Source organism: Aptenodytes forsteri, unplaced genomic scaffold (genome assembly GCF_000699145.1).
Source record: "Aptenodytes forsteri isolate BGI_AS27 unplaced genomic scaffold, ASM69914v1 Scaffold2, whole genome shotgun sequence".
In the NCBI taxonomy this organism is placed as follows: Eukaryota; Metazoa; Chordata; class Aves; order Sphenisciformes; family Spheniscidae; genus Aptenodytes; species Aptenodytes forsteri.
The window spans coordinates 12,448,228-12,462,048 of record NW_008795695.1 but is presented as its reverse complement, the minus strand read 5'-3'; the positions used below and the strand labels follow the sequence as shown (position 1 = coordinate 12,462,048).

At 38.0% G+C, this 13,821-nt stretch overlaps 1 protein-coding gene across 1 annotated transcript in view; it reads right to left on the bottom strand.

The window, feature by feature from the left end:
* Positions 1 to 13,821, bottom strand: part of SLC37A1 (solute carrier family 37 member 1) — a 35,342-nt gene that overhangs the window by 14,066 nt on the left and 7,455 nt on the right. Inside the window, exons 6-10 of the mRNA XM_009283003.2 lie at positions 13,469 to 13,545; positions 11,451 to 11,617; positions 10,660 to 10,697; positions 4,793 to 4,876; positions 981 to 1,112 (exon numbers count right to left, since the gene is read on the bottom strand). Coding sequence (XP_009281278.1) covers positions 981 to 1,112; positions 4,793 to 4,876; positions 10,660 to 10,697; positions 11,451 to 11,617; positions 13,469 to 13,545 — 498 coding nt within the window. The remainder of the gene's footprint in view (positions 1 to 980; positions 1,113 to 4,792; positions 4,877 to 10,659; positions 10,698 to 11,450; positions 11,618 to 13,468; positions 13,546 to 13,821) is intronic.

The following is a 13,821-nucleotide window of genomic DNA, read 5'->3' as shown; positions in this document are numbered from 1 at the left end:
TCCAGAAGGATGCTGTGAGGGACAGTATCAAAAGCCTTACTAAAATCCAGAACAACTCCATCCACCACCTTCCCTTCACCCACTAGGCAGACGATCTTATCATAGAAGGATATCAAATTAGTTAAACAGGACTTTCCCTTTGTGAACCCATGTTGACTGTGCCTGATGACTGCATTATTCTTTAAAGGCCTTTCAATAGTACCCAGTATAATCTTCTCCATAATTTTTCCAGGAGCTGAGGTTAGACTAACAGGTCTGTAGTTCCCTGGGTCTTCCCTCACGCCATTCTTGTAGATCGGAATAACATTGGCTAGCTTCCAGTCAGCAGGGACCTTCCCAGGCTCCCAAGACCTTTGGTAGATGATCGAGAGGGGTCCTGCCATAACATCCACTAGCTCCTTCAGTACTCTGGGATGAATCCCATCAGGCCCCACGGACTTCTGAACATTCAGCTGATACAGCTGGTCCCTTACAATTTCAGTGTCCACAATTTCAGTGTCCACAAATGGAGAGTCACTGTTCCTACACTCATGGTCCTCCAACTCAGGGGACCATGCAGACCAAGGTCTATCAATATGATTAAAGACTGAGGCAAAAAATGCATTTTACATTATAGGCTGCTCTAGTATTAGTTATAATGAGGTGAGGAAAAAAAAAAAACCCAAAACAGTTTACAGGGATACTGAAGCCTAGATGCTTGTAGTTTCTAAGATGCAACAAATGAGCTTATGCCATCTGCTGACTGGGGAAAAGAGTACTCTTGTATCTATTTTCACTCCTCCTCTGAGAGGGGCAGAATACCTCCTCCTTGTCTTGTGTACCAGAATCCGCTTTAGCCTATGTATACCAGAGTTGCCAATCAAACCTTGTGATGCAAAGTTAATGTCATCTACCACTCCATCTAGAACTTCATGGAAATATGAAATCTGAGGCAAAACTTAATTCTTAGAGGAACAGGCAAGAATAGCAAATGTACTCACAGGTATTCGCAAGGCCCCAAGGAAGCTGATAGCTGATGTCCCATGTTTATCTTCCCCAGTGACCACAGTGCTGGAGTTGAGTGACACACTGCAATTTTCAGAGTCAATAAGTAAATGCTGCATCTCTGGATCCTGCAATTTCCCCCAGCAACACCATATGAAAAAAGAAAGGAACAATGCATCAGAACACGTATCAAGGAATCAAATAATTCCAAAATAATTTTTAAAACAATTTATCTATTTTAATCACAGAAAGTTACAGCTTTTAAAAATCTCTTGATTTGGATATACAGAGTATAGAGAGAGAGTATATACAGACTATCAGGTGAAACAAGCCTGGCTGTTTATGTATGAGTGCATACGCTCCATTATGAAATCAAGATTCTGTTCTATTGTGGAACAATTTCAAGCTGCAAAAAACACATATTATAGTACAATTCAATGGAATAAAACAATTTCCAGTCTTTCCTTACCCCACTACCTAAATGTGGTCTAATTAAAACTGACAATCTACTGAGTACTACAACACATTTCTGTGTAAAAGCATGTATTATCTTCTTTCTGTACAAATATTAAGCCCATTTTTCAGACTCTGTAACATCATCTTATTCACCAATTTAAATACAGGCCATCTTTCCAATTGAATTATGGATACTGAGTGCTTTATGTTAAACAATCACTTATTTTTTCACATCTGTTTCATTTGAGCATTGCAATTCACAAATTATAAAAGCCTGGAGTTTACCGATACTACCCAAGTTGTGAATTTTGAGTTCTTTTCTAGCAGTAAGAAGGATTTTACTCTAATAATTCCGCTGGCTGCTAAGAATACTTGTGGAGCAAGTTATCACTCAACAAGAACAAGCCATCCCAGTCTAGCCATGAGGATATCTTGTTATTTTTATCCATCCACCACACTGAAGTGAACTCTCAGAATAGAACCTGAAACTTACATCTTACAGCTGTACACAGAAAAAGAAATTTCAGGTATAAATAGCCCTCAGTACTTCCTTTCCAACTTGGAAAAAGGATGGGATGTAGCTATCCCCACTTTCACCTGCTCGCTGAGAAGCTTACCTAGCTGTGTACTTTTACTAGCTATGGATGCACTCTACATACTGTCTTCTTTCTCCCAATTCTTGTGCATTTCAATAAAGCCTTAGTGAAGAATTAAGCCTCAAATATATATTTGGCTGTAGGTTAGTAAGGAGAAAACGGCAGGCCATTCCATTTCCAGTAGTTATTACAAAGATGAAAACTTTCTGATTAATATTTCGTAAGCTGATGGAGGAAGAAAGAAAAAAAAAAAATCAAGTGCTGGACAAATTCAATTCTGCTATTTTACACTCAGTGATTCTAAATAAATTCCATTCTTAAAGAACTTCATTTAGGAGAAGACGCTAGGGAACCATCTGGGCACCTGAGCCCAGCCACTTAGCATAATTTTAGAAGCTACCATGCAGCATCCAAAATGTTTGCACAGGATTGCTAGATAGGATGCAGGATTTACAGGAGACCCTGCACCCTGATGAAGCGTTAACTAGAAGACAGGAAAAACATCTAGAGACCTCTGACATAGCACTGTAAACTATGCTATGGCACATGAGTCACTCCATCATCATCGTATTTACCTTCTGAATTACTGGAGCAACTTCAAAACTTGAACTATTTTGACAGTAGCAATTCAAACCACCAGCTATTAACATAAAAGAAAAAAAGAGGGACCAAAAAAAAAAAAAAAAAAGGAGGGACAGAGGGGGAAAAAAAGGGCTTAAGCAGTGAAGCTCCCCACTAGATTCAATGGAAGACATGTCTAGATAGTGTCTTAAATGAATATCTCTTGCACAATTTGCACAACCCTAACCGGGATTGTCTGAGGTAATGCTGCTCACTTCTCAGACAGGTAGCTCCAAGCTTATTTAAGAAGAGAGGGTTAAATATATAAATATATAAATATTGAAGTGGAAGTGACCAAAGTCCAAATAACTTATTTAGCAACTGTTGCTGGAAACTTTTATCGACAATATGGGATTTTTATACTGCACATAGCTAAATGATAAATAAAACCAGCAGCTTGTGTTTGGCAGAGATAACATTGTTCAGCCTTGCCAGCTTGTCATAGAGTGTGATTAGGCATATGGCAGACTTGATCTCTGGGGAAGGATTCATTATCCCTCGATTTTGTGTAATTTTTAAGAGGCCAACCTGATATAAGCGGTAATGAACACACGGAGGTATTCAGGTCACGCAGCCAAAAACACATTCTGCTTTCAATCATTGCATATCCTGAATATTTGCTTTCTTTTTACAGTAATTGTGGAGGTCAATGAAAAATCAGTAAAAGCTGCCATTCCGGCGTGCCTGGAGGAGACCAGCTCATAAATGCAAAACATCTGTTGTTTGTACAGGCACAAAAGCTGACTGCGATAATCAGCTCAGCATACAACCACTGTAAAAAGGAAAGATGTTCAACTCCACTTTGACGGCAAAAAGATTATCTTTTGTCACTGGCAGAAAATGAGGGGGGGTCCCAAACAGTGACAAGGATTTTTATTTTTTTATTAATTTCTTCTTAAAGCCTTGTTAGGACTCCTCACTACAAACATAGAACCCAGCTGGCGGGGTGGAGAACAAAAGAAAAAAAGGAATATTGACAGGATTGCCAGCAGGTGCCCTCGTGCTTTGTTGTCCACGTTGTCTCTCTGTCCTGCTCACAAGGGAGCACCAGTCAGTCTGAGAGGGGGTACGTCTTCCTTGCCCACTTGCTGTGCAGACTCCCTGCGCAGGCTGACAGCGAGAGCGCCAATTAGAGTTACTAGCAGAGTTAGAAGAGAAATATTTATCTACTAATTTGCTGACTATATTTTAAATTGTCTTCATGACTTGTAAAAATATCAGTAGGTGTCTTTGGACATCTTCTCCCTTTATCTTCTAGCTGGTTGTGAAATAATATTGACAAATGGTTTCCAGGCTGGAGACTGTTCTTGGGCAGCTCAAAATGAACACGAATAAACTCAGTACAGAGGGGGTTTAAGCTGGACTGATAAAAAATTATGAGTAAAGTGTATCCTTAACAAAAATTTCAAAACCTTTTCATCCACACTGATTATTATACCCTGTGAATGCTGATTATTATTCTATGGGCAAAGGATAAAAAGAACAGGAAGTTTCTATTTTTCTGTAAAAGTCTAAAAGAAGTTTAAAAAAAAGTTATCCTCTCAGGATATGATGTGCCAAGTGTACTGAATACAAATACAAAATTTCAAATGGAAATTTTCAGTTAATGTCCATCACAAGATAAAATGTCTTTTTGCCCACAAATGGGCAAATCCAGAATTCAGTTTCCAGTGAGAATTACCAGCACTTACAGTACAATTTTAAGCAGGATTTCTGTGAATAATTGCTCATATTTAGAACTGTCTAAACTGTATAATCTCCTAAGTACATCTATTACATTAAAAAGGGAGAGAAGTGAGACTGCAAGGAGGGGACAAACACGATACAAGTAGTTTAAAGATTTCAAATGGGCTATCTTTAAAATATTTTGCAGTGCATTACTTTTGCTGGAATTGTATGAAAATCACAAGACCAATTGAGAAAGCATGGTATCTTATTCAGCTCGGTTTGCAGTATTTACGTTAGATAACACTTAGTTCCCTCATCTGAAGTTACATTTGTGTATGAAGATGGAAGTAGATTTCAGCATAATAAAAGGAAGAGCAATCTTTACCAATATGAAATCTACTGTAAATATTCCATGTGAGCATTAGGAAGTCTTCTGTACTATTTTACAACAATATGTTATATTTTACCTGAGGTTTGCTGGTTTCCTTAGCATTTAAGGTCGGCATCTGGACCCTGAATCGAGATGCACCATTCAGAAAGGTTTTAGAACTCTGAAAAAAACAAAACAAAAACCCCATACTTTTATTGCTTGTTTTTTAAAGGACTACATTAGTGTTAATAATTTCTCTGCAACAAAAGTCTTTGTGCATTGTAACATAAACATAACCCCAAATGAAGCATCTTTAATTTAATGACTGTGTATTTTTTGTTTTTAAAGTTCTTATGCACACCTATGGCAATGTACATAAAATACAATCACAAATTTATTTGAAGGCTAACTTCATACTGTTTTTATACTGTTTTTATACACAAAGAGCATACTGAATTCAGAGCACAGTCATGCCATTCTTAACATCTTTAGCTGCTTTTTCCTCTACTGAACTTTCATTGACATTGCAAACTTAGTTTTTTCTCATAAGCAGATGATCCTAGTAGCAATTACAGAAGTTGATTTGTTTCAGGAAAACCTTGATTCTTCTCTTCCCTATCCCTTTACGATAAAAGTTTATCCCTTTAGCTTATGCTCACTATATTCTTCTAACCCAGAAATGGACTGTGCTCTTGTGGGGAGGAGGGTTAATGAAGAGTCTGAGCACCTCCAGCATGCTCAGTACCGAAATTGAGGCAACAAGCTATATTTTAGGCACCAGATGGACCTGCTTTTTATACTTACTTATTAACAAGTGCATTAGTGTATCAGCTCACACCAAAATTACATTCACTGGAAAACATCATTCTGAGATACTTGGTCTAAAGAGATTTGCCAGGGACATTAAGGTTTGTCTGCCAAATTAAATATACAGCTTCAAAGTAGGTTTGCAGTCAGGTAGGGACAACCTATTGCTAAGACCACAAGAGGCACTGTGCATTCCTCAGGGATGAGATGTTTCTTTAAATGCCTAATCACACTCTGGCTGCCACATTAAAAGAACAAAATAAAACAAAACACCCAAACCCTGCCCCAAATAAACCCCCCAAAACCCACACCGCAAATAAAAAAAAAGAATTCCCATCCTCACTGAACATTTTAATTCAAGATTAATCACTAGGTAATTCTTCCCCAACAAAAATACAAGGATATGTATTGCAATATTCTTTAGACAAACTGCCATTCATCAACCAAATCCTTCTAAAAAGGCAAAAAACTTCTGAAGATAAACTAAAGTATTTCTGCTGCTCAGTGCAGACCTGAGGCACAAGCAGTCTTGGGCACGCATTCCCCAAAATAAACAAACAACACTCAAACCGCCAGGGTCTGATAAAACAGATTTTTCAATTTTATCTTACAGAAAATTAGGCTCTTGTCAGAAAAGTGATTTACAATAATCTGTGGGGAAGAAAATCCATTATCTAGAGACAAGTCATCTACATCTTTATTCAGCAGCTCAGCAGATAAAAAATGAAAGACTTTTTCATTTGACTGTCAAAAATAAGATTTACTGTGGTAAGGAGGAAATGTCTGGGGAAAAGGACTAGACTGAGAGGCTGCACGTTTAATACTTAGACCTCTTTCTCCTTTTCAGAAGATAAAAATTGCAGCCTGGTATCTTTTAAATGCACAAGCACTTTGCCACAGGAGTTTAAGAGAGCTAAGTTTCCTGGAAATGCAAAGTCAGGTTAAAGAAAGTTCCTAGAACATAAAGACAGGTCTGTATGAACACGCTGCAACTAACATGTTTACTTATTTAAAAAAAAAAAAAAAAGGAACAGGGAGAAAAGATGAGAAGCAATAAAAACAGTTCTAAATCATCACATTTCACAAATGCCGTTAAATCTACTCTTTAACTTTCATTACGAAAGTGCACTAATGCTTAATAAAGCACACTAACTTCTCGCTTGCATTTGTCATAGGTATAGCCTTTTGGAAAGTCATAGATTAAGCCTCCAATGCTAGCATTTAAAAGCACTTTATTGTACTCAAATATTTGTTTTGAAACAAATTTCAGATTCGTAAATCAGAGCCAAGGTGAATACAGGCAAATGAAGCACAGCCAAAGAAATTGGTGAATAAAGAATAAGAACCGCGCATTCAAGGCTCTGTGCCTGGCTCTCCGTCTGTGCTTCTGGACAACTCAGTGAAATCAGATTACTCACCACTACAAACTCTGTAGAAATATTGGGCTCACAATCATGCTGCAAATAAACAGTAGACCAAATTCATCCAAGATAGTGATATCACACAGAGATGAATCTGATCTATAAATCTTAATATACATCTACCCTAAGTCCTTCCCTCATGTTCAGCATTTATTTTAGTTGTGCTTAAATTTAACTGGCCTCATTCTTCCACAGTGAGGTTCAGCTTTTGGCACCAGCTGGCAGAGCTGCCTGCACCTAGCCAAGACATCTGTCCATAGTGACCTACTACAGCCTTATGAGCAAAGCAAGCGCGTATGTTTCTTTAGTGTCTTCGAAAAAACATTTCTATTTGCAGAAGCACACAGGTTGTTCAGGTTGTCACTGAAATGACTGAGCAAAAAAGGAGACCTAGCATTTTATGCCTGCCAGCAAATTCTACCCCTTGTACAAGACGGCTGAAAGTTTTTGTTCCCAGCAGTAACACAGTCTATTTTACGACATGAACCTTCCCTCAATTAGCAATCAGTTTTCTTTACAGTTAGACACTGTCATTAGCACATTTGCATTTGTAGGAGATCTTCTTGAACTTCTATTCTTACCTTATTAATTTCCTTAACTTCTAAAACCACCCTCCCCACAGCAAACGGAAAGTGTGAGTCCTATTCATTAAGGATTTAGAATCCATTGTACTTTGCAGACCATACAGGTCTGAAGAGAGGTATCTGAGCAATTCAAATGGCATACAGCTTCCCAAGACAATGGCGAATCTTAATCTAAGAAGGCTCCAAGGCAGGTGGGGAAGCACTTTTATAAACCTCCTACAAGACTTGCAGATATGAATATATGGAATAGGGCAGGAAGAAGTGATGCCTTTTGCTCTGGAGAACAAGGTTTCCAAGGAAACAAGGTCAAATGCATCCCTACACAATGAGACTGCGCCTGGAGCGGCGATCTTGCTGGTGTCCTAGAGAAGATTAGATCAAATGCTAGCCCTTTTCTGGGACTGGGAGAAAGGGTGGTGAATGGAAGGGAAAAAAAGCTCCTAAAATACTAAATTTTTGTTAAAAATATCACGGCAAGTAGAAATTGAATGTCAAATTTTTCCATACCAGCTCCTCGAGACATACGAGCAACATACTATGCAGAACTCTTTACTTATGCTTTCCAGTAAAAGTGTATTTGAAACAAATAACAAACATTTACTTCCATAAAGCTTAACAGCAAATTCTGTAAACATTATGCTCTAGGTATTATAAACAGCAGCTGAAATGTTCATGGGAGCATTTCTGAACTACATAAAAGCTAAGGAAAAAAACACCTCCTGTGAGGAGTCTCTAAGGGTCACTTAAAATATTCGCATACTTGACAGAAGTTACCTTTAAGAAATGAAAGAGAATTAAATGAAAAATACAGAGCATATTGTGACCACACCTTATCTCACAGTAACAAACTAAGACTAGGATTTCCAGACCATTAAAAGTATTCAGAAGCTTTATCAGGACTACTTCATATGAGGAGAAAAAAACCCATTAACTGGTAAAGAAGAGATAACACAGACTAGAAAAGTTGCCTTCAGTTACTATTCAAGAAGAGAGCATTTAAAATGTAAAAAGCCAACTATCTGAAACTATTGGGGGGGTGGTAAAAAAACAGCAATCATCCCTATACAATCTACCTGCAAGACTTGCAACTAAAAGGTATAGTTCACATACACCTACATGTGCAGACAATCTCCATGTATAATCCCCTAGCATTGGAAAACAAATGTGGGATTCCCTTGGGACCTTCCCTCTGACACTTTCCCCAACAGCCCTGATTTGCCCTCACACACGGGAAACCTTAAGACCTTCTTTGCCAATCTCCCCCTACTATTCTTCCAAAGAACTAGCTGAAAATGTGGCAGACCTGATTGCCCACAGGTCCCTGGGAGCCAAAGGACAAACAGCCTGGAACCACACGCTGCTCTAGGTTTTGGTTACAGTAGAGACAAACGCATACCAGAGTCTTATGCAACATGAAACAGAGATGAACCTGCAAACACACTCCTAAACAAAACTGGGCTACAAATGACGTTCTGTTACAAGAAGTTATACACAGCTGCTCTTCCTAATGCTCTCTTTTTTGTTCCCTTTCCTTGCTTTTTATTTTTCTCTCGTTCTGTTTGGATTGCCTCCCTCCTCTTGGGTCACAGCTACACGAGGCAAGAAAGGAATCATCTTCTCACATAGTAGCTAAAGCTTTCTAAGGCACACCTTTTCACCTTTGACATGGCTTTCTACATTACTTAATTTTGAGTACATAAAACGTCTTACGAACTTTTGTTTCAAAAGCATTGGGCAAACATCTTGGTACCAGAGCTTAATCACTTCCAACCTACATTTAAAATAGTGTTTGAGCAACCTTATACTAATACTTAAAGAGAAAGCTTTTCTTTTAGCAACAATAAAAAAAGTTATGAGTTTTGCTGCCACAATGGCACAAGGAAGTATACACGCAATGTTCAGCAACCCAAAGAAAGCTTAGACATTTGCACACACACGCTTCAATCCTGCTTCAACAATGCCTTAAGTGGTCAATCTCTGATGCTGGATTTTCAAACTCTTGTGTCAAGAGAGTCGCATTTACCCTTGTGATCCAGGCAGTATGCGTTCCACAGTTTGTGTGTGTGTGTGAGTATATTTACAGCTTAGTGAAGTTCACTACCTTGCCAAAATTGAAGCCCTTGAAGTATAAGCTCTTATACAATAGCAAGATCCACTGCCTTGATGCCAGTAAAACATGTAATCAATGTGTTCTAAAATCTCACTGTATATTTAAAAAAATCCCATCATCTATGTATAAACAGCATCTCCATCCTTGAGGATTTCAAAATTTGACAGGCAAGCCTTAAGCAATTTGATCCTATGTCAAATTTAGACCTACTACAAGCAGAGGGTAGGACCATACAACGTCCAGAGGTCCCGTCCCTTCCAACCTAAATTACTCTGTGACACCACAAAAACTAAAGCATTGATTTGTCATGTGACCCATACCACTAAGCACAGATTATTTCTCTCTCCTTTTCACAGCTCTTCATTAATGTCAGTTTTGGTTAAATAAAGGCCATGTTATATCACGACTAAACTCACTGTCACAGACTCACTGTTTGCTCCAACCTCTTCAACTCAGCTCACCCCTTGCTTCCTCTTTTCCCTAGCCATGTGCTGCTACTGTCCTTACCTCTATCCAAGGGAAGATCCCACCTTCCATCCCCAAGCCCATAGATGCATGGTTCATTTACACTATGCCAGGAAAAGGGCTATCTGCTCTTTCTGTAATGGGGTTCTCAACAGCGAGACCCTTCACAGGATATGGTTGGCAGCTATCCCATTATGCCATACCTAAACAAGGCAGGCAACACCAGGAGATAGGTCAAAATGCTCTGAAGATGCCCAGGAAGACTGGAGGAAAGTAAGAAAACTCAAAAAAAAAAAAAAAAGAACAATTTTTACTTGGTTTACTGTAGTAAGATCATCTATTCCAAAACTTTAATTAAAACAAACTCATTCACGTCTTGATTCATATTGCTTTGATAGAAAGTAAGCTACTGGTTTACCAGTGAAGCAAGCACAGAAGACCAATCATTCCCTCAAGTATAGGGTCAGTTATAACAGCCTGGCACAAAAGGGCCACACAGATTATGTGATTTCCAGAACTATCATAATAAACGTGTGTATTAGGAGGAAAAATTAAAATAGAAAAAGCATTCACTTACACTGGATGGTGTGCAGGAGCAACTTATATCTTTAGGATCTGAAATACAATACCACACATAGTTAATAGTGAAAACAAGCATCATGAGTACCTCTTAAAACACTTAGCAGTAGTGTAATTTACTGACAATAAACCAACGGTACAGATAACACAGAAGTAGTCCTGATAGAAATGTGTAACTGTAGCTTTAGAGAAAAAGAAAAGGGTGCTCCATGGTACCCTTCCCATCCTATGACCACATTAAGTGCTATTCTGGCAGTCCAGCTCATTACAGCGTTCTAGTTATATCGGCAGAACTTTTTACTTCCCGAGATAGGACAGATACAGTGAAATAAGCATTCATACTAATATCTCTGAGTCTACATAGGGACAAGACAGGGCATGCCTTTTTAATTTCTAATTTAAAGTGTCAAAACTTGCTCTATCGGCTGATTTCTGTATTTCATAGCACAGAATATGGATGGCATGGGTTGAACGGTAGCACAGAACATACATTGCAGCCAGGTGGGACATTCTGCTAAGATACACTTGAACAATTTATAAAGACAGGGAAGTAATGACAGGGCAGTGGACTGAATTCTGAAGTGTTACTCTCCCAGGTATGCCAGAGTCTAAGTGTATAAACTCTTTAGATTTACACAGGTTCTTCTTCATCTAGTTTTCTAGGAAGAAGTTCTTTAAGTATTGGCATAGCTTAAGGAATATACTTTGCACTGGGTCATTTAGCTTAAACAGCTGGTGTTCTTCACCCATAATGAGCCTTCCATGGTTCTATCCCATTAAAGCACTTACGTTCAATAAGAAACAGGAAACAAACAATCCCCATCACAGCAATGATAACACCAGGCATCACGAAGGAGAGACCCCAGCACGTAGACACCCAATAAGCAGCAATTAAGGATCCCAAGATATTTCCCACTGAAGTGTGTGAATTCCAGATTCCCATGATCAAACCTCTCCTGCATTTAAAAAAAAAAACAAAACCACAAACATTTCTTATTATTCCAACAATAAGCATTGCTATCTTGAGAAAAGTGTATCAAAAATGACTGTTCAGCTGTGGTGTTAGTGAAATATTTGCAATCTTATTGTTCTTTAACTGACCACTTCATTATGCTAGTCTTCCATCTGGCAATGTCAAGGCACCTAAATATTAATAGAAGTGTTCTAAATACTTCTCTGTGCATGACAGAACTCATCCTGCACTTAATGGCATTTAAAGGCACCACTAGGGCTTGCATATTTCCGGATAGAGTTTCTTCGATAAAAACAAGTATGCAGACGTTGCATAGCATGCGCACACTAAGTCCAATGCTTCTGGGAATGAAAGTCCTCCTGCAAACACATAGCACTGATAATCTGATGCTTTCAGGATATGTTAGACTTATCACGCAGAAGAAAACAATCTGTACAGGATAGGTAGAGCAAATTCAGTATTTGCTGATCACATTCTGGACTTGCTAGACGCTAGTAGAAGGTAACACCTGCACAAGCTTGGCTAACAGACACATCAAACTGCTGTCTGCCTGGAAATCCCAGATTAGAGCTGCTGTAGAATAGCTCCAGCTGAGCTCATGTAAACCACAAAAAATCCTACTGAAGTCATGACAGTTAGCAGGGTTTTTTTTTCTCCTGGTAAGTCATGGGAAAACTGCCTTGCCCTCAGCAGGAGTTTACCTGGCGCAACCTAATTTGAACTGAACTAAATGGTTTCCTTTGGCTGAAGACAAATCTTAAAAGGTCTGCTCATGTTTCACAGAATTTGTAACAAAATGAAAACAAGAACCAGATCACTGACATTCAAACCAGAGCCCTATCCACCAGTCCACTATGCAGCCTCCTAAAAGTAAAGGCTGTTGCTTTTGCACAAAGAAAAATCTAAATAAATATATTTGTTTTACACAGACTTGCCAATTCTGTTCAGTATTGTACGACGGTTATCATTCTCTGCATTTTGTAACATTCACCAAAAAGGCTGCAGGGACTATGGAAAACTAGTTTGAGCCTACATCTTCTTAACTATCCTGTGACTTTATACAGAAAGCATATACTTAATTTTCATATGCCCTTCTCTTGAACCGATTGACAATAATGATCATTCAAGGGTATGTAACTACAATGGATGGCACTACAGTAGCATTACTATATGCTACATGCATCAACTATTACCAGAGCCAATGGATTTAGCATGCAGCTTGTGCAAAATTTATGGAAAACTCCTGTACAGTATGACAAAATAAACATTATGAGTGATCTCCATGCAGGATTAAGGAAAAAAAAAAAGAGATTATTTAAAGAAAGTGACAAAAAGAAAGGTTAAATCAGTTGCCATATGTATTTTCTTTTTTTAATTAAATTTTCAAGTTTCTGTAAGTGTGTTAGAAAAAAAACATTAGACAAAAAGATACTTTTAGAGTTACACCCTGACAACTGCTTTGAAACACAAATGAAAACACAGGAAATTCCACATTAAAATGGCATAACAACAGCCTTTATTAGAAGTGGTTTCACACTGTTAACATTTGCAAAAATTATTCTTAATTCAATTCTGAAATAATTCACCTGAAAAATTAAACATCAGACTAAAGAGCTACCACAGAACACAGTTTTGACATGAGAGAGACTATTTCAGACCAATATATAAACTAATCAGCGTAGTAAAGGAAACTCCTCTCAAAGATCTACCTAACTGCTTGTTTCATCCCAAAAAAACCACTGAAGCAAAAGAAAGATATTTAAATTGACTATAATATTACAGTGCAGAATGTGTCGATTTGTATTTCCAAAACTTTGGATTACATATTATTTACCTTCCTTTTCCAAACCAGTTGCCAATACATGTAACGACACTCGGCCAGCCAGTAGTTTGCACCAACCCATTAGCTATCTGAAAGTATATAAAAATAATAATAAATAAACATACCCTATAATAAGTCACGTTCTTACACAATTCCTGCTGAGTGCTGCATTGGGAAAAGGAAGCCTACACAAATGCTTTGAATTTAGAAATTTAGTGGGGGGTTTTAAAAGCATTCTTTTCCAAGAATAAACAAGTTACGATGTTTTGCAGAGATTCTTCCCTCTATCTACATCTCCAATTATATTTTATGATTTCAACCAAAAAAAAAAAAAAAGTTATTCAATCACATGCTTACCAAAAAGC